This window comes from Bubalus kerabau, chromosome 12 (genome assembly GCF_029407905.1).
Source record: "Bubalus kerabau isolate K-KA32 ecotype Philippines breed swamp buffalo chromosome 12, PCC_UOA_SB_1v2, whole genome shotgun sequence".
NCBI classification, from domain to species: Eukaryota; Metazoa; Chordata; class Mammalia; order Artiodactyla; family Bovidae; genus Bubalus; species Bubalus kerabau.
Window position 1 is genome coordinate 81,709,373 of NC_073635.1, and position 21,262 is coordinate 81,730,634.

General features: G+C 41.4%; 1 protein-coding gene across 1 annotated transcript in view; it reads right to left on the bottom strand.

Annotated features, from left to right (window-relative positions):
• Window positions 1–21,262, bottom strand: part of NALCN (sodium leak channel, non-selective) — a 281,606-nt gene that overhangs the window by 118,993 nt on the left and 141,351 nt on the right. Inside the window, exon 13 of the mRNA XM_055542965.1 lies at window positions 14,175–14,312. Coding sequence (XP_055398940.1) covers window positions 14,175–14,312 — 138 coding nt within the window. The remainder of the gene's footprint in view (window positions 1–14,174; window positions 14,313–21,262) is intronic.

The following is a 21,262-nucleotide window of genomic DNA, read 5'->3' on the forward strand; positions in this document are numbered from 1 at the left end:
CAGCTAAGCACAGCATGGCACGTGGCAGAAGTACAAGTACATACAAAATGAAACACTAGAGAAAAGGTTAAGAGCAGGTACTTTAGAAATGTTAATGGTGCCTGCCTGTGTGAAAAAATAGATTTCCACCCCTTTTGTTGTATTTGCCAAATTAAAAAAAAAAAGGCATATGCTCTGTTTGGAATGGGTAAATAAGGTAAAAGAGAGAAAACAACAAAAAAGTAGAATTTTAAAAATATTTTAATTTCAATTCCCTTTTCAACTTTGAATTCTCTAAAGTCTCACATTCATTTGCTAATCTTTTCATTCCTTATTTATATTCTTCCTTTTAATTTCCCTCTTAGCAAATTATTCCCATTTGTTAATATTAGACTGCTAAGCACAAAGGTAAGAAAATCGAGGCAATTTAGTCATGATTTTCAAGCACTAGAGAGATTGTTATGCAGAAGTTAATGCCTTTTCCAAGTTGACTGAGCACAGAACAAGGGGGAAGAAGACTTCAACTACTATAAAATTTTGACAGAATGTTTGGCTGAGGACAAGTGCCAGCACCCTTCATTTTAACAGTCATATCATTTGGGATCCGACCAGAACTTAAAGAGGACACAGAATGGTCTAGACCACAGATTTAATTTAGTTTTTACAAAATTGAAGTATAGCTGACTGATAACGATGTGTTAATTTCTGCTGTATAGCCAAGTGATTCAGTTACACATTTATATTAATATATATGGGTGCTGTGCTTGATCACACAGTCACATTCGACTCTTTGAGACCCCATGGACTGTAGCCCGCCAGGCTCCTCTGTCCATGGGATTACCCAGGCAAGAATACCGGGCTGGGTTGTCATTTCCTCCTCCAGGGGATCTTCCCAACCCAGGGATCGAATCCGTCTTTCCTGTGTTTCCTAGACTGTAGGCAGATTCTTTACCCACTGAACCATATATATCATTCTGCTTTATATTCTTTCCCATTGTGGTTTATTACAGGATATTGAATATAGGTCCCTGTGATACAGTAACAACAGTAGGACCCTGGTTTTTTTTTTTTTTTTAAATCCATTCTATATTTAACAGTTTGTATCTACTAACCTAAAACTCCCACTCCAGCCCCACCCCCCACCTCCCTCTTCCTTGAAAACCACATCTGTTCTCTATTAGACCATAGATTAAAAAAAAAATTTTTATTGATGTCACCACATCCACCACATCATGAATATCTGGGCCCAGATGTATTTAGGCTTATTCTAAACCACTTTGTGCTATACAGGACATTTCACAGTTCACGCCAAGTCTAGCCCTCTTCCTGTGACCTTGAGGCTGACCTTGACGTTATCACCAAAGCGCTCTCAGAGGAGAATTTTCCTTTCTCCTCTTCCTTGCCCAGATACAGAAAGGCCACCTGGAGGGCTCGGCTGTGAGTCTGAGCCGTCTCCCACCACTTCTGTCCCTGCTGGGCACTCGAGCAGGCCCTGCTCTGTGTCCTAACCTAATAAATTTTCTCCCCAGTGAAAGGGCAAACACAAATCTAAAAAGAAAAAAAAAAATTTCTTGATTGAAAAAGGGAAAGCCACAGTTCCCCCTCCCTTTTCTCAGAGCATTTCCTCCAGAAAACTTGTGCTTATAAATTCTTCCTCTGCCCCTTTGAGATGTATATAAATCTTTTTAAAAGTCAAATAAGTCACATCGTTGTACAGTGCAGGAATAGGGCCATCTCCCCTTCTTCGTGGGAAGGTGGGAATATAACTTCGCCACCCGGATCCACGTTGCAAAACTTCCTATTTATCATGGAGAGATGAAGAGTTTGATCTTCCTTTGGATAATGGCAATTCGCTATCACAGAGGGCCACCCCCAGGTGCCAGGTGAATTCAGGGGGAGCTGCATTTAACAGATGGTGCCGGCTAGTCTTCGTGCTTGAGGACTGGTTGCTTTCGTCCTGAGAGCACGGCTGTCTCTGTCCTTGCCGTTGTTTTGGCAGACTGCGTGTGATGCCCATCGTGGTCTGGTTTACGGCTTATCCAACAATAAAACTGTTGCTTTCCTGTCTACCTTGGCAGAGGTTTTCTGGGTTGTCGGAAGATTTTATTTTAATTATTTCCCCAACACCAGACAGATGGCAGGCTACTTCACCACAGTGAGGTTATGCTATTCGATTAAATTGGACTCTGTGTCAGACAGTGCCTTCAGTTCAGTCGCCCAGTCGTGTCCGACTCTTTGCGACCCCAGACAGGGCCCAGTCAGGAACACAAATGCAATAGTGTGCTCACTGCTATGAAGTTCACAATTGCATTAAGCAGACATGGGCTGGCAGCCTGGTGGAAAAGAGCACTGTGGTTGGAGACCTTGACTGGCAAAAAGGCTCTGCCAGCCACGAGTTATGCAGCCTTCTGTGAGTTTCATCGCTCTCATTTGCATGATATAACGGCTATGATAATAGCTCAACAAATTGCAGCTATATGGTTGTTTCATTTAAGCCTCCCCCAAGAACCCTGGTGTACGGTATGTTGCTGTTGTTTAGCCGAGCAACCATGCCCAATTCTTTTGAGACCCCATGGACTGTAGCCCACCAGGTTCCTCTGTCCATGGGATTCTCCAGGCAAGAAGACTGGAGTGGGTAGCCATGCCCTTCTCCAGGGGATCTTCCTGATCCAGGATTCCCTGTTGGCTCAGACAGTCAAGAATCCGCCTCCAATGCAGGAGACCTGGGTTCAATCTCTTATAGTCATCTGAATTTAGGGATTATCCAGATAATCCAGGATAATCACATCTCAAAATCCTTAATTTAATTGCATCTGAAAGGGCCTCCAATAAGGTCACATTCAGAGGCTTGGGAGTTAGAACATGGATATATCTTTTGGGGGTCCCTATACAACTCCCAAGTGGCTCAAATGGTAAGGAATCTGCCTGCAATGTGGGAGATGCAGGTTCAATCCCTGTGTTGGGAAAATCCCCTGGGAAAGAGAATGGCTATCCACTCCAGTATTCTTAAGGCTTCCCTGGTGGCTCAGACAAGTAAAGAATCTGCTGCAGTGTGAGAGACCAGGTTCAATCCTTGGGTTGGGAACATCCCCTGGAGAAGGGAATGGCTTACTCACTCCAGTATTCTTGCCTGGAGAATTCCATGGACAGAGAAGCCTGGTGGGCTAAGTGTGTGGGGTCGCCAAGAGTCAGACAGACTGAGTGACTAACACTTTCACTTTCCTATAACCCCTGCTACTGTCAACTTCATTTCTGGCTCGGGCCGTTGTTCCCACACACAGGCTGTCAAGTCTCAGGGAAGGTTGGAAGTTCTGCTATTCCAGCTGGGGATTCAGGAAGACGGGGTTTTTTTTTTGGGTGGGGAAGGGGTCTTTCAGACTCTCTATCTAGACCTCTCAGCTCCCCAGCTCTGTGCAGGTGGCCCCGTGTCCATGTGGGGCCCCTAGCAAGGCCATCTCCCCGTCAAGTTCAGACAAGAAGTGGTTACGAGACAAGCCTTGGATGTCAACACCCCCAGGTTGGTAGCAATACTGCTGCTGCCCTGGGTGTGGCATGCCACCTTATCATCAAAGCACTTCACTCCCGGTCTCTCTCTAGACCCTTCTGCCTCCTTCATGTTTCATCCCAGAGAACATTACTATTTCTTCTCAGAAAGCAGGGATGTGAAGGGAAATGGGGACTTAGAGGGACACACGAGTGTGAAGACTGTCAGCCAACGGGAACTAAACCCCATCGGAATCTCCCAGCTTCAGTTCTGTGCCAGCCAAGCCATTTTGCTTTCTGAGAGCTGATCTAGGCAGATGAGTCTGGGGGTGGGGGGCTCTTCTGAAGGCTGCTGATGTAAGATTGCGAGGAGCTGGTAGAGAGTCTGGCACAGTGCTACCAAGATGCCAAGGAGAAGGGAGATGCTGTCAGGAAGAGAGCTGTGAGAAAGGCTTTCCAGGTGGCATGAGCAAAGACGGGGCCTTGGGGGCGTGGGGCTAGGTGGGGGCCTGGTGGGCAGCTGAGCCCGGTCTGGGCATCGCTGCCTGGAGGAGGCTGGGCGAGACCGAGAGGTGGGCTGAGGGTATGGGCAGTGTGCCCGAATGCCACCAAGGGAGGCTGGGAGGAGTGACAGCAAGGCTGTAATAATCAGGAGGGGATGACATTTTTCTCTTCTCCGTTAAAATTTCCCTTTCAGAAGTTTTCTCTCTCTTTCTTTTTTAAAATGCATGCAATGCAGTTATTTTAAACTGGATCACTGAATAGTAACTAGACAGTGTTAAGCGCAATTTGACAAAAGTTATTAAATATGTAAAGTTTTGTTACTTTATTTAAAAAATGGTAGATATGATACCTCTTTTTTGGAGGAAAGAGAAAATAAAGCTACCCCGAGGGCAGAGGCACAGAGAGAAAGCTGAGGGATTCTAGCCGTACTTGATCATCTTCGTGGAGGTAAGAGTTTGGTTTTCACAGAAGAGAGAATGCAAGACTCAAAAAGGAGACGCTTTGGCTTTGCTAGAAAACATGCTGAAGGGGCTTTGCAGGCAGAAACCTCTTGGCAGGTTCTGGTCTGGAATTTAAGAACAGTGTATGAGAGTGTTTCAAGTGTGCTTTAAACTGTCATGAGCTAAACCTTTAAACTCTCATTAAACTGATTCAATGGACATGAATTTGAGTGAACTCTGGGAGATAGTAGAGGACAGAGGAGCCTGGCAGGCTACAGTCCACGGGGTCACAAAGAGTTGGCCACAACTGAGTGACTGAACAACAACATCGTTAAACCTAAGTTCGTTTCATGTCTTTGAATGTTAAGGCTTTCCTGCTTAGTTAACACGACGTGATGTCACAATGCTTAGTTAACATGAAGATGCAAAAACAGAAACCGTATTTAAAAATGTGTGTGGAGCTCAAGTTTTCTCCTGAAGCTCTGTTTGGACACAGACATTTATAGATGCTTGTCGCATGTTCCTGACGGGAAGAGCGTGGTGCTAACATGACAGCTGGACACTCGGGGTCTGGCTTGGACTGTCTCTCTGGAGTGGGAATAGGAGACGCAAGGGAGGCTGAGTCTGGAGCTGAGCACGAGGAGGTGAGAATTACTTTGTAGTTCTTTTCTCAGACTCTAAAAAGGTGGCAATAACCACTGCAGTAAAGAAACAGACATGAAGGGAGGTGGCAGCTTGGTTCTCGTCGTATTTAATTTACATTGTCAGGGAGACATCTTTTTCCTGCAAATCCAGAGCTCTGCAGGGCGCAGGCTGACTCAGGCCTGACTTGGCCATTTCTCTTTCCCCCAGCGTTAATCGGAGTGGGGGACAGAGCTTCATTCTGAAAGCAAGAACCTTTCCTCAATCCTCTCAGCCTGCTTTTTGTTTTTGTTTGTTCTGTTTTCATAGGAAGCTGAGGTAAGGCTCGTTAATAATCTGAGGGCACTACACTGACATCTGAATCTTATTTTCAGCCAATGTCTATCTGCTACCAGTGCCACCTGCGTGGTGATGAAAGGCTCTCCACAACCATTAAATGGGACGTCCCGGGTGGCTCAGTGGTAAAGAGCCCCCCTCCCATTGCAGGAGACAGAAGAGACGCAGGTTATAGGCTGGGGCAGGCAGATCCCCTGGAGAAGGGCATGGCAACCCACTCCAGTCTTCTTGGCTGGAGAATCCCATGGACAGAGGAGCCGGGCGGGCTACAGTCCATGGGGTCACAAAGAGTCAGACACGACTAAAGCGACTTAGCACACAACCGTTAAATGAGATTCACAGGTTTATATTCAATGCTACTGATATAATAAAGAATTTTTAGGGGGATCTGTCACACTGAATTACAAGAGGATCATCATTTGCAGTGAAACCCTTTTCCCTTTTTGCCTTGCCAGTTCTAAACTACTCAACCTGTTGTGTGTGTTATGTATTTTTTATAACTTATATAATATTTAAACTTAAAATGGGGCATGGAAATCTAAATCACTATTTTTTCTTCAAGATGCAATTTCGGGGGGGGGAAACGCTCATGATATATCCCTTCATTTCCTCTTGTGCTTTGTTAAATAAAGCACATATATACTCTCAACACAATGGTATTCGGTATGTGCAGTGCTTTAAAACAAGAAATTCAAATTCACATCTATATTTTCACGCATTGGCTACTCACTACTTGCAACAGATTTGTAATATCACATGATATTAATATGCAACACATGTATTTGTCCCACCATGTAGTATACAATGACTGTATTAATAATATATCCACTTTCTTATTTTATGATCAATATTGATACATTATGAATCACTGATGTTAATGAAAAAGTAGAGAATAACTATTTGTCCAGGTATCTAATTCTTTACTTTTTCTCAGATTTTCTCAGATTATAATACCTATGCTTAAGGTATTTTTAGCATTGACCATGCATTCAGTGTGGGAAATGACACAGATCTCTGCAACCCTGGCAAGTCTCCTTCCTAGAATTTTTATGAATGATGTAGCCACCTCTTGGTGGGGCACTGACCCTCCAGCTCAGCAGGCTTCCAAAGAAAAGGCTGCCGTCCTCATGTGGCAGCAAAGTGTTCAGTTACTGTGATTCCTTGAAAGTGAAGTGAAAGTCTCTCAGTCGTGTCCGACTCTTTGCAATCCCATGGACTATACAGTCCATGGAATTCTCCAGGCCAGAATACTGGAGTGGGTAGCCGTTCCCTTCTCCCGGGGATCTTCCCAACCCAGGGATTGAACCCAGGTCTCCTGCATTTTGGGCAGATTCTTCACCAGCTGAGCCACAAGGGAAGCCCAAGAATACTGGAGTGGGTAGTCTATCCCTTCTCCGGCAGCTCTTCCTGATCCAGGAATCGAACCAGGGTCTCCTGCATTGCAGGCAGATTCTTTACCAACTGAGCTATCAGGGAAGCCCACGATTTCTTAGGACCTCTCTTCTATAACTCCTCTCACTACTAAAAAAGCCAGGTGCACCTGAGCTGAGGCATTTGCTAGGTTTAGGTGTGAATCTTTGAACCACAGAGTATTAGCTTGGTTTTCTTCCATTTACCCACAATGCATTTAGTGAAATTCAACCAGGGAAGCAGTGTGCTCTTTAGTGTCCTATGTCCCCCAGTTTTGCTGTGACATGACCACCCTGCACAGCACACGAGGGTTCTTGTTCTCTCCGCTGCAGGGAGAGGCTAGGTTAGCCTGACTCAGGCTGCTCCAGGTTACACTGTATTTTCTCAAAAGAGTGGCTTCACCATCTTAGAATGGCTTTTCATGACTGAGAATTTCCATCTCTGTCGCTTCGTATCCTATTTTGAATTCTCTCCACCTGCATATAGTTCCACACGTACCCTATCTTTCTTTCTCATTTCCAGCTCTTTTCTAAAGTTTCCTCTTATGATTTTCTTTTTCTGTTTATATAGCTTAAAGACAACCCTTTAGCTGAAATGTCACCTTTAATCTTATTTCCTTTTCTATGGTGAACTTCATTAGTAATTTTTTTAAAAATTATTTTCAAGGATACAGTAGAAACACAGCAGGAATCTGGGCAATACCCCATCATCTTGCAGTTTTCTTTTCCCTTTTCTTTTCTTTCTTTTTTTTTTTTTTACCATTTCTTTTCCTCATTACCTTTTTACCATAATCACACTATCCTAAGCTGCATTGCAGGCTGTAGTTGGAAACTATTTCATTTTTCATATAGGTCAATGAAAAGTCAAATGTAATCAGAGCAATGCAAAATGAGAAATATTCAACACAGATGCACTTTTAAATGAATTCTATAAAATCAAGTTATTTAATTTACACTTTGAAAGGCCCGTTTTTGTCAGCAAAACATGACTATTCTCTGAAAGCTGCCACTACAGAAGCAAAATCAAGAGATTGCTGCGTTAATGTAAGCACTTCAAAGGTAACAAAAAGACTATCCACAATGAGCGCTTAATTACATTTTCTCTCTTTCAGTATTCACATCACAGGGCTTTCCTTTGAAACAATAATAAAGTGAAAAACACTGAAAAATAAGGAGTCTTTCAACTGCTTAAGTCTTTCATCATTCTTATCCCCAAATCACTGACAAAAGTGGGGAGGAAAGATGGATTTCATAAGCACTGGGCAAATTGCAATCAGTCACGGACAGAAATTCAGAATACATACCTGGTGGATGAGAGAGACATTTTACAGAACAGTAGATAATGGTTATAAATATGCGTCTGCTGTACACTTAAGCCTGATTTTCACTGTGGGCTGACAAATTGGTGCCCCCAGGGGGCGATGGAAGAGCCTGCTGTTTCCTACTCCAGAAACTGCAGCCAAACCTTTTTTCTTTGTCTGCTTGGCACATGCTTGTTTGTCCCTGAGAAGACTAAATCAGGCTGTGTGGCTCCACGGGCCAGTGTGGATAAAAATTAAGTCAGAGGATGTATATGTATGTAGACCTTTTTTTTTTTCTTTTTTGCAATTTGGGTTAAAATGCTTTGTAGTATTTTACAAAAACAAAAAACTCATAAAACTTAGCAAAAATGTTCTTTTTCAGCTAAATTCACGCCTAGAGGCTTATGAAATCGAGATTTTAACTTATAAATGTTGTTTGGAAGGGTAGCGATGCACATATAACACACACTATCATCTCCATGCACATATTTGTGTGTTTGTCCAAAAACAATCTCTAGCTGTTTTACTGCCAATATTTTAAAAGTTTCAGATCAAGTTGATCTGGAATGATCAGGAAGCAAATGTCTATCATGTGTATCAAAAACACAGCATGGCTGAGTGTTTCTATAATAGCTTTTATCTGTGGTTGGTTTGTGTTTACTAGTACAACTTCTCTACCAGTTGTAGGCTCAGAGAGCACAGATAAGCCTTCCCAACGAAGGCCAGAATGTAGGCTAGTACTTATACAGAGTGGCTGAGATTCAGGAAAACTGTGCTGAATCAAACTGGGCTGACTTGACAGACCTCATGAAAATAACTGTCAGTTTGAGGACATATAAGAGAAAAAAGCAATTGTCGATAATGCTTAAGGGAATCTCCAGTGACCTGGGGAAGTGATTTCAGTCTCTAGACTTTTTGGGTAGTATAAAATTAACACATGTAATTTTGAAAATTTAGTTTTAGAGTGTGCTATGGAGTCATTTAGAGGCTTCCCTGATAGCTCAGTTGGTAAAGAATCTGCCTGCAATGCAGGAGACCCCAGTTCAATTCCTGGGTCAGGAAGATCCACTGGAGAAGGGATAGGCTACCCACTCCAGTATTCTTGGGTTTCCTGGTGGCTCAGCTGGTAAAGAATCCACCTGTAATGCGGGAGACTTGGGTTCAATCCCTGGGGTGGGAAGATCTCCTGGAGAAGGGAAAGGCTACCTACTCCAGTCTTCTGGCCTAGAGACTTCCGTGGACTGGATAGACCACGGGATCGCAAAGAGTTGAACACAACTGAGCGACTTTTACTTTCCTGCAGCCATCTGGGCAGCAACCAGGATCCCAGATTCAACCTTCTGGTATATACTCTAAAGGGCTTCCTTTGTGGCTCAGCAATAAAGAATCTTCCCGAAAGGCAGGAGATTCAGGTTCAATCCCTAGATGGGGGAAGTTCCCCTGGAGAAGGAAATGGCAACCCACTCCAGTATTCTTGCCTGGAACATACCATGGACAGAGGAACCTGGTGAGTCCATGGGATTGCAAGAGTTGAATACGACTTAGTGACTAAAACAAATACCCTAAAGAAACTCTTGCACAACTGGACACAAAGTACAGATGTATTTGTTGCAACAGGTAAGAGCAAAATATTGGAAAACCACTAAGTTGTGTCTCCAGGAAGGAAACTGAGAAGCAAATATGGCATGTTCAGCCAATGGACTGCTACTATATGACTATATATATTATATATATCAATGCCTGAATTAACTTTATGTGCATTAAGATTTCAAAAACAATATTTGGTTAAAAACTAAACTGAGCATATATATTCCATTTATTTTGAAAATTGCTGCTCCTAATCATGTGTAAGGAAGGAAAAGTGAAAGTGTTAGTCGCTCAGTTGTGTCCAATTCTTTGTGACCCCATGGACTGTAGCCCACCAGGCTCCTCTGTCCATGGAATTCTCCAGGCAAGAGGCCTGGAGTGGGTTGCCATTCCCTTCTCCAGGGGATCTTCCTGACCCAGGGATCAAAGCCAGGTGTCCTGCATGGCAGGTAGATTCTTTACTATCTGAACCACCAGGAAAGCCCTTGTAAGGAGGGAAACCCATGATCAAACATAACTTGGCCTCAGCAGGGGGTGGAGTTATAGCAGTGAGAGGAGTGTGCGGGCATTCCTTCCAGACAGGGCCAGCCATGCGCTGGAGCAGTGCTCCTCAAACTGAAAATATCATACTGATCTTAAAAACCAAGGGTATAAAAATGTCTGTAGATGGTTTACAACACTATATATTCTAATGAGTATGTATAAACGTGGAAACCCACTGCAGTCCATTGATTTTAAGATGCACATTGGTTTTCACATTTTAACAGTCTGAAATTGGGATGTATCTTGCAATCTATGTGTGTACTTTAACTATACTTTGTTTGTTAATATTACACCAAATATGAGTCTTTTTAAAGTTGATAGATTGAAGATAAAAGGGGAATGGTGGCAGAGGGTGAGATGGTTAGATAGCATCACTGACTCAAGAGACATGATTTTGAGCAAACTCCGGGAGATAGTGGAGGACAGAGGAGCCTGGTGTGCTGCAGTCTATGGGGTTGAAAAGAACTGGACATGAATTAGTGACTGAACAATAACAACAACAAAGTTGATAGTATGCTAAATTTAGTAAACTATGATTTAAAAACTGGAAGATGGGTTCATACAAATTCATCAAAGTCATTGGGAGAATGGGTGTGGGGAAGACCAAAAGAGAGACAAACTTGGGCATAAATGATGCTTTAAACTGATCAATAATACTTTACTTTTACAAATTAAAAACATCTGAAATGACATTTTAGCATTTATTAAGATATAGCTTGAAATGTACATACCATCTTACTTAAGCTTGAAGAAACTCAGGGTTGGTGATCGTTACGATTGTTCTCTTAGACCATGGCTAAAGCACCCTCAAAATACAAGCTCACCTCACATGTACTTGGCAGCCTTGGAAGCTAGATGTACCAGGGTCTTATTACTCTCACTTTCAGATATAACACAACAAACAGATCGGGGAAGTTATCTGATTCTTCTACAGTCATACATCTAGAGACTGGCAGAGACAGATACTGAATCTAGAATTTTGGACCTCAAGTCTGCAGTCTTGAACTCCACCATATTTAACAGATCGCCCTCACTGACCTGTGTGTATGTGTGTGTGTGTGTGTGTGTGTGTGTGTTTGTGCTCAGTCATGTCCGGCTCTTTGTGACCCTATGGATTGCAGTCCACCAGGTTCCTCTGTCCATGGGATTCTCCAGGGGTGTGTGTGTGTGTTCGCACTCAGTCATGTCCGGCTCTTTGTGACCCTATGGACTGCAGTCCACCAGGCTCCTCTGTCCATGGGATTCTCCAGGCAACAACATTGGAGCCAGTTGCCATGCCCTCCTCCAGGCCATCTTCCCGATCCAGGGATGGAATCTGTGTCTCCTGCACTGGCTGGAAGATTCTTTACCACTGTGCTACCTGCTAGACTTTTAAATTTTCAACTTTTTAGAGATTCGAAAAAATTATGAACAAAAGAACAAACACTTTCAATTTTCAGTTTTAAAATTTTTGAAAAATTACAATGAGTGTTTTGGGCAGACACTTAAATCCGTAGAATGAAGGTGTAGAATTAGATACAGGTTTTCAAGCTACGTTCTGTGGATTCCTAAAGGCTTCAGTGAATCTCAGGAGTCCCTGGAAGTCCTTCAGGGTTCCACAATCAAAATCACGTTTTTGGCACAATAAGGAAAATTCAGACTGTCCAAGAAATCTGTTACCAGATTTAATATTTTATTTCACTATATTAGTGATTCCTGTAGAAATCCACTTGAAAAAATTTACTTTGCTAACTAATTTACTAGGCTAGATCATTTTTCTTCCTGCTTACATATTACTGTGTTAGACTCTGACTTAAGAATCAAATCTCTGCATGGCTGACAGCATGAGATTATATTGTTTTAACAGAATAACAATTAGATTATTCCCATACATAGATGATTTCAACCATCTATCCTGAATTTAACCAATAATTAATAGTCTTGAAGGTATTCCATAGTTTTAAAGGAACTTAAACACATTCGTGCATGCTAAGTTGCTTCAATCATGTCCGATTCTTTGCGACCCCATGGACAGGTAGTCCGCCAGGCTCCTCTGTCCATGGGATTCTCCAGGTAAGAATACTGGAGTGGGTTGCCATTTCGTCCTCCAGGGGATCTTCCCAGGGATCCAAACTGTCTTATGTCTCCTGCATTGGCAGGGGGGTTCTTTACCACTAGCGCCACCTGGGAAACCCATTGAAACACACAGTAACTGCTTAACAAAAACTAGCTGAGTGTGTAATTGAATGAATGAATAAATGAATGACACAGGTCCTGAGAAGGAGGATGCAAAGACCTCAGGGCCAAGGGTCTGCCAACACAGGTGCAGCCAGATTTGTCTCTAGAAGCCTGACATCCATTCCTACCACTCAGTGTTCTTTGTGCGTATGTGTGAGAGTATTTTTAAAGTCACCCCAAGTCAAAAAATGCCAATATTATTTCTATGTGATTCCACTCTTTGAGCCCAGGACCTTTCTCCACATCACAATGAATCCTCATACACCTGTGGACGGACATGTCCGTGTTTTTGTTTGTTTGTTTTAAAGATTTTTTTTTGATGTGGACCATTTTTAAAGTCTTTATTGAATTTGTTACAATACTGCTTCTGCTTTATGTTTTTGGTATTTTGGCTCTAAGGCATGCAGGATCTTAGCTCCCCGACCAGGGATTGAACCCGACCCTCTGCATTGGAAGGCAAAATCTCTACCACTGGACCACCAGGGAAGTCCCCAGTCTTCGACTGGAAGGCCTTTGCATATAGCAAATGTGGTGTCTAGTTTAATGTATGTAGTTTGTCCAGCACTTACTTGATTCATAGATTTTAGAATTGGAAGGGGCCTTAGGGATCGCTTGTATTTTATTTTAGTGGCTCTTGGGCAGAGGTCTGATTTGCTGCAGACGTGTTCAGTGACAATGCCAAGTTTCATAATCTAGGGAAGAAGCAATAAATAGTTGCAAGATCATGGGCTTTGAGACCAGGCTGGCCTGGGAATGTTCTGGCTCTAGTGTTTATACTCTTTGAGACACTGGGCAAATTAACTCCTCAGTTTCATCATCTGTAAAGTGGGACTATTATGTAACCTGACTGTCCCAAATATGAGGAATAAAATTATTATAAAGCTTTTGGCCACTCAATAAAGAGTAGCAGTTATTTTTATTTTATATGTTCCTAATGAATGGTAACATTCTGTATCTTTCCCTTGGAACTTTTAGCACAATATGAGAGCTTAAATTTGATTCTTAAATATATACAAATGTATTGTGTGGAGACGTATATCTGGCATTAGAAAGACCTAAGGATTATATCCTTTTAGGATGCAGGCCACATTTCAAAATTTTTTTTTCTTTTCTTTTTAATAGACATACATGGAAGAGAAAAATCTGCTTGTGTGACAGAGGAAAATTTTTCCTGAATTTTGGTATTTAGTTTTTATCATGCCGTTTACAATATTCACAGCCATGTGTTTTATTTTTCCCCATGTGTTTCTTTTAGTCACACGAAGTGCAGTAACACTGAGCTGGTTTCTAATTAACTGACTGCACCCTGAGGTCTCCAGCTTCTGTTTTCAGTTTAATTACAGCTGTGAAGAGGCTGCAACAAAACCAAAGAGAGTGTCTCTACAAGATAAAGAAAAAATAATAATGTAGTTCTGGTTTGATTCTTAGATCACGGAGGGTGTGGATGTTTAGAAATGGGTAAGTCAGTACACGGACTTGGGACTTCCATTTGTTTTGTCTCATTTTCCCTCATGCAAGCCACTTGACTTTGGTGGAGACAGCTTCTGACTTAAATCTGAAATCCAGTTCCTCAAGTAGTTCTTGGATTCATAGACAGTTAGAATGGAAGGGACTCTTCAACGGGACTACTCTACCTTGGTTCTCTGGTTCTGAAACTGACAACAGACCAGGAACCTGTTGATGCTCACCCCATTATGAATTGTCAGACAACTGAAAAGAAATCTGAAACTCACCAGAGTGGCGAAGAGGTGATAGAGGATAAAGTAGATGGCAACCACAGGCGCCCACATGTGTCCCACGGCATTTAGTGTTTGGTCCATGACATCAACCCATCCTTCCTGGGTAAGAATCTGGAACATGGACATGAATGCCTACAGAGGGAAAGAATGGAGGGATTAAACACCAGCCTCGCACTTGCACGCAACTTAAAATTAGGACTTTGACCTCAGTATTATTAATTCAGGAGGGAAAGAAGAGCCTTCATTCAACAGATGAGAAAGAAATAAGAACAAGGATCTTAAAAGTCTGATATCTACCTATTCAATGTGGAAAACTAAAATAATTACCTTGAATTAAAATTAGCCTTGTTGGTGGTAAATACTGCTGAGCAAATTAGAAAAAAACCAGGAAACTTAGCTTGTTGCCTCTATTGCTTTTACCTTTTAGCAAGCTAACTATTTCACGTTTCCAAGGGATTAGTGTAATTTATTTTATTTTTTGCTGTCAAGCACAACTTATTTTTATAGCAAATTACATTCGATTGTCTAAAGGCAAATAAGAATAATAATCTTAATTTTATTTTTATAGAATTCATCTATCAAATCATTTCAGTTATGTTAACACAAGACTCTGAAAAAGAAATATTTCTAAAATGATATAATACTAAGCAACTTCATAAAAATGATCACATTTTTTCATAATTTAAAACATTTTTTTTTCAAAGCAGAGTCAAGATCATGGAAGAAACCCCAAGACCAAAAATAAAGTAAAAGATAAAGTAAAATTGAATTAAATTAAAAACAGCACTCAACAAAAGCCAACCAAGTTCAAAGACTCATTCTTTCTCTGCAAAGATCTTTGGTTAGTGTCATTCCTATACATTTTTTTCTTATTAAATATATGCTTTTATATCCACCTTTGGTTTATGTTCTCTGTACAATAAACAAGAACTTCTCGAGAACTTATGATGCCGTCTGGGAAAGCTGACAATTGGAATTGAATGGCTCTGAAAGAAACTGCTAGAAGAAAGAGACTTCAAGACAATGCAAGACATAAATCAAATTCTCAAGTATTGGGATTTCAAGAAATAAAGTCCAGGATAATAGACAGATGGACAGAGCCAGATAAGAGTTCTGTTACACTGATAGTATCTTAGAGGCAAAATGGACTCGAAAGATAATCTAACCTGATTCATTCTTTTTGAAGATAAAGAAAGAGAGGCTTAAATCGGGCAATTAGCCCAATGTCACTCTAGCAGTAACAGAAGTAGCACCAGGCATCATGATTTCAAAGCAAGTACTCTTTCCAAATACTGTTTCCTGCCTTCAGTGAAGTCTTGAATCTACTACTTCCCAGACCTGATCACACAGTAAGCTCTTTTGGCAGTTTTCTTTATTAGGGATAATAAACTTTTTTGCAAGTGCAATGTTCAATGCCCAGCACATAGTGGGTCTGTATGAAGAAAGGAACAATGAATTGTTCAATGAATCTCAAAATAGGAGACACGTTTTTCTTCTGAGCCTTAGTCCATGTGTGAAACATTTAACTTCTTGACTTAATTTTTCTATAATCTCATCACCCTACAAAGTGTTCTGTTTATGAAAGCAAGAAGTATGTTGTTACTGGTACTTGAGCACAGCATCAACAAGGACAGTTTAATACTTTCCTTGCCGGGGGTGCCTAAGTGAGTATTAGCTTTAATTCATCTTAAAAATGCTTCAGAGAATTTTTCAACACGTGGTTTAATGTCATAAGTGTGCCAGACCTATCATTGAGGGCAATTCTTTTCCCCCTGTATTTTTTCCTATTGAATATTTATTACATCTGAAGGTAAGGAAAACAAGTTCTGAAGATGATTCACATAAAAATATCAGATTGTAGACTTCTCTGGCAGTCCAGTGGTTAAGATGCCATGCTTCCACTGCAGGGGCACAGGTTCAATCCCTGATTAGAGAACTAAGATCTCACACACAGGAAAAAAAAACAAACAGATTGTTGTTATCTTCTTCAACAGAGATGTCACCAGTGCGAAAGTGTGTGGACATCCAAACAGCTCAACAATGAAAGGGGGGAAAAGTCAAAACATGTACCAAGGCAAAAAGAATTTTCCTGGACATGGATTTCTTTCCCTAAAAATGACAGGGAAACTTGTGATTAAGTCCAGTAGATTCATCCTTGGTACCTAGAGGCCAGAAATTCAGGTGTACCTTTAAGTTTCTTGGGCAGAAACCTACCTAATTTGTTTTCATCTACAGCATGAGCTTTCATGGACACTCAGCCATCGTACATTCAGTGAAGGTTTGGGAACACGGAGTTATGGGTTTATAAATGTTGCTGTGAGATAAGCAATGTGAGCAAGAACATTGGGTTACCCTCTAGTCTTTACAGAGTTCCAGAAGGAGAAAGTCTCATTTCTGCACAGCTCAGCCACCTGCAAGTATGTATTGTGAGATGCTGTGAATTATTATTTCTATACTCTGTTCAACCATATTTACATTTTGCTGTTCAGTCCTCCATGCTTGTTGTACAGTGACAATCAATAGATGGATAGTCAATGAGTTGCCTATGAAAATATTGCTAAGTAATAATGTTATCCTGGTAATGTCCTAGGGTAATACTTCCTTCTCCAGGGCTCCAAATATTATGGCACATTTGGTATTAGAAGGTAGATGTTCAAGCATTAGGTGGAGGCCCCTTACTTTTCACTAAGGTTTTAGAATCTGGCTCAGTTTAATTCACTTTATTGGAATCGCGGTGTTCTTATACAATTTTTAGTTTCGTTTTGTTTTGGTTGAGAGTTTCTGATTGTTTTTCACAAGTTCCTTGGGGAAAGAAATATAGACTTTCTTCCTTCTACTTCAAATTGCTTCCAGATTCTCACAGATTTTTACAGATTGTCTGGCATAAATTCCACTTCTCTTCTCTTACAGATGTTCTTACTGGAGGCCTCGATTACCCAGAAACCTTTTTATTCTTTCCTTGGAGTCCTCTTACTACTGTTTTAATTTGGATTAATTACCTCCACAACTGTCAAAGCCTTCTTTTTTCATTTTATTTTATGGAAGTATAGTTGATTTGCAGTGTGTGTTTAAGTTTTGCTGTACAGCAAAGTGATTCAGTTATACATATATATATATCCTTTCCCATTATGGTATCACAGGATACTGAATATAGTTCCCTGTGCTCTACAGTAGGACCTTGTGTATCCATTCTGTATGTAAGAGTTTGCACCTGCTCATCCCAAGCTCCCAAGCTTCCCCTTGCCCTCCCCTCTACCCCCTGCTTGGAAACGACATGTCTATTCTCCATTTGTGAGTTGGCTTTTGTTTCATAGAAATTGTCGTTTGTGTCGTATTTCAGATTCCGCATAAGTGATATCTTATGGTATTTGTCTTTCTCTTTCTGACTTACTTTGCTTAGTAGGATAATCTCTAGGTCCATCCATGTTGCTGCAAGTGCAAAGCCTTCATTTTAAACTTCCTTATCTAGATCGTTTATTCCCTCCAATACAATGTCAGAAAGGGATCCCAGAAGCTCATGCCCATCATTGGTGGTGGCTTAGGCTCTCAGTTGTGTCTGACTCTTGCAACCCCATGGACTGCAGCCTGCCTGGCATCTCTGGCCATGAGATTTCCCAGGCAAGAATCCTAGAGTCTTCCCAACCCAGGAGCTGGACTCACATCTTGTCTCTTGCATTGGCAGGCGGGTTCTTTACTGCTGAGCCACTTGGGATTCCCATGTCCATCATTAGAATCCTGTTTCAATTTGTCAACTACATTTTCGTCTATGTTTTGTGGTCCCAGTACGAGGAGAATGGTTTGCAGGGAGAGAAGTACTGGCTGAGGCCATGGACAGTTAAGCTTGAAATATTAGGACTCAGATATTTCCCCACTGTGGGTAGATTCTGGAAATTTTTAGTGCTGCCAAAGCCCATCGGCTTCCTTCCACATCACTTGCACCCCACTGACTCCAGGTGAGAACAAAGACAAGTTGATTCTGTTGGTCCTAGTCCTCTGGGTACCAGGAGAGGACAGCTGGTCTCCCCCACGCCTTTCTCCCCAGCTCCTGCTCCCTCCTGATTTCAATTTTATTCTTTTCTCTTCTTCCTTTCACTCTGCTGAACTTTTGTTTATTATGGAAGAGCCTTAGTTTTTAGAAATTATGACCGTTTTGCTTTTACTCACAAGCCTTCTTCCCAACTGGGAAAAATGAAAAATAAAAACATCCAGCATTTTATCTTGCCTTTGGTAAAATGGGGTGAATCAATCACTTCTACACTTGTGGGAGATTCTTGATGTCTTTTCCAGGGCTCCGAGCCTGGAGCCTGAGGCTCCTCAAATTGAGGGAGATGAGCACATATTTTAGGATTTGCTTTTCCAATTTAATTTCTTTTCAACTTCTGGAAAACAGGCTTCGGGCATGAACCTAGAGTGTACTTTCTCTTTCTCTGATCCTTTCTCTCTTTCTCCCTCTCTCTTTCCTAGTAGCTGCTATTCAAAGATAATGGTATGAAATTGTGGTCTTTTCTTTGTGGGGTGACTGCTAGTATCATTTTTTTTCCAGGCTGGTAATGAACTGTTTTATTCATTTCTGCAGGTTTTCGGGACAGAAGATCTGTGATTTTTGCTATTTTACCCCTCACGTCCAATCTTACAGATGTAAATAGGGGTAAGCACTTTGTTTACAATTGCCTCTTCTTTTCTGTGTCTAATGACATAATCACATATTAACCATCCCTGTGCAGGTCAGGCCCTGTTCACTCTGCAGGTGTCTGACTGCAGCTAATTGAATCAGAGATGAGCAGTTAACCTGAGAATGGGCCAGATGCACAGGATGTGATCTGGAACAAACAACCCTGCCGGTCAGGGAAGAGCAAAATCAATCAAAAACATCTCTAATGAATTTCAAGTGGAAGTTACAGGGGAAACTCACACTGTTAGCAGTAGGATCTGGAGGCACATGAATGAAAGGGGATTGGCTCTGCAGTTCGGCAGGAGCAACTTAGGGGTCATGACAAAGTTAGTTGTTGTTCAGTCCCTGAGTCGTGTCTGACTCTTTGCGGCCGCATACACGGTAGCACGCCAGGCCTCCCTGTCCATCACCATCTCCCGGAGCTTACTCAAACTCATGTCCATTGAGTCAGTGATGCCATCCAGCCATCTCATCCTCTGTTGTCCCCTTCTCCTCCTGCCTTCAAGCTTTCCCAGCATCAGGGTCTTTTCCAATGAGTTGGCTCTTTCCATGAGGTGGCCAAAGGACTGGAGCTTCAGCTTCAGCATCAGTCTTTCCAATAAATATTCAGGGTTGATTTCCTTTAGGATTGACTGGTTTGAGGGACTAGGGAAGGTGCTAATACTCTTTTTTCAGACTTTTAAAAGTAACAGCTTTGTTGAGATATAGTTTAAATACCATAAAATTCACCTTTTGAAGTAGACAATTAAGGGGTTTCATTTCCTCACAACTAAGGCAAGACTCTCTTCATCATTCCCCCAAAACTATGTACTCATAACAGTCACTCCCCATCACTCCCTTCAGCAGCCTTCACCAACCAGCAGTACCCTTTCTGCCCCCATGGATCTGCCTATTGTGAACCCTTGCTACAAATGGAATAATGCAGTATGAGGTCAGGGTTCTGTATCAGCACTTCGTTACCTTTTATTGCCAAATGATGTTTCATTTGATGGACAGACCACATTTTATCTACTCATCAGTTGATGGGCATTTTGGTTGTTTTCACTTTTTGGCTACTATGTTGCTATGAACATTCATGTAAAGATTTTTGCTGGACATAAAAATTACCTTATACTTAATATAGTTTTACTGCATATTGAAATATATGCAAAACAGGTATTTACTTTAAAAAATCTTGACATTAAAAAATTTAAATGTGGTGAGGAATACAACTCAGGTTATTGACATTCAATTTTCCTTTTACAATATAATTTGCATGTATCTTATCTATCTTTAGCAGGTTTCCAGGACTCTTTCTTTGCAGAAGATGAGCCTTCAAAATGAAATCGGTTTGACAACTTACATAGTAGCGCAACCTTTTTACGGAGGGTGTCCCTGCTGTGTCTTACTACCAGTCAGCCATAAAATAGAAGATCTGCCGTGACAGTATTCATGGAGTGTAAAAGTGATGCCTCCTTTGTTTTAATTGCCTTCATTATTCACCTACTCAGTCTCCTTGTTTCTTTTTTCCCACTGAAATAAAATGCAGAGGAGTTGTATCTTCTGAAAAACCTACCAATCAAGACGGAGGAGTGGGTGGACTTGGATTTGTGTCTCCTGACAACTAAGGCATCTGCCGGACATGGGGTGGGAGGACCTCAACACCCAAGGGGACCCAAGGAATCCTCGAAGGACCAGCAATTGTTTAATTAAATGAGAAATCGTGTTTACAGTGAAAAAACCCACTGATTGCATGATTTAATATTTTGTTGTGTAGTTTCTTTCATTTAAAACTTCTCAACGATTCAAAGTTTCAACAATATTTAAAACGACATCAATATATAGTAAGTGTTGGACCTACCTAATGTTGGAGTTAAATTTCCAAAATGCACACTGGTTGGAAAAATCATGACTGACAAGATCAAGGTCTTACTGAGAGTTAAGGGTTGGGGAAAACCAAGAAAAACGACATTACATGTATTTAAAAGTTGCCCAATGGCTCAATGGTAAAGAATCCACCTGCCAATGCAGGAGACATAAGAGACGTGGGTTTGATCCCTGACTCAGGAAGATCCCCTGGAGGAGGAAATAGCTATCCACTCCAGTATTCTTGCCTGAAATATCCATGGACAGAGGAGCTTGGTGGGCTCCAGTTCATGGGTTGCAAAGAGTCAGACACAACTGATAGACTGCTACAGTACAGCACAATATTTAAAAACCTACAGGAAATGAAAACTCTTTAATTAAGAGTCACCACTTACTGCAACTAAACTAAGTTATCCATAAACATAAATACTATGGATTTGAAATCTGGAGTAAAATCATAGTGGTGGTGGTGATTTAGTTGCTAAGGCATGTCCAATTCTTGCAACCCCATGGACTGTAGCCTTCCAGGCTCCTCTCTCCATGGGATTCTCCACGCAAGAATACT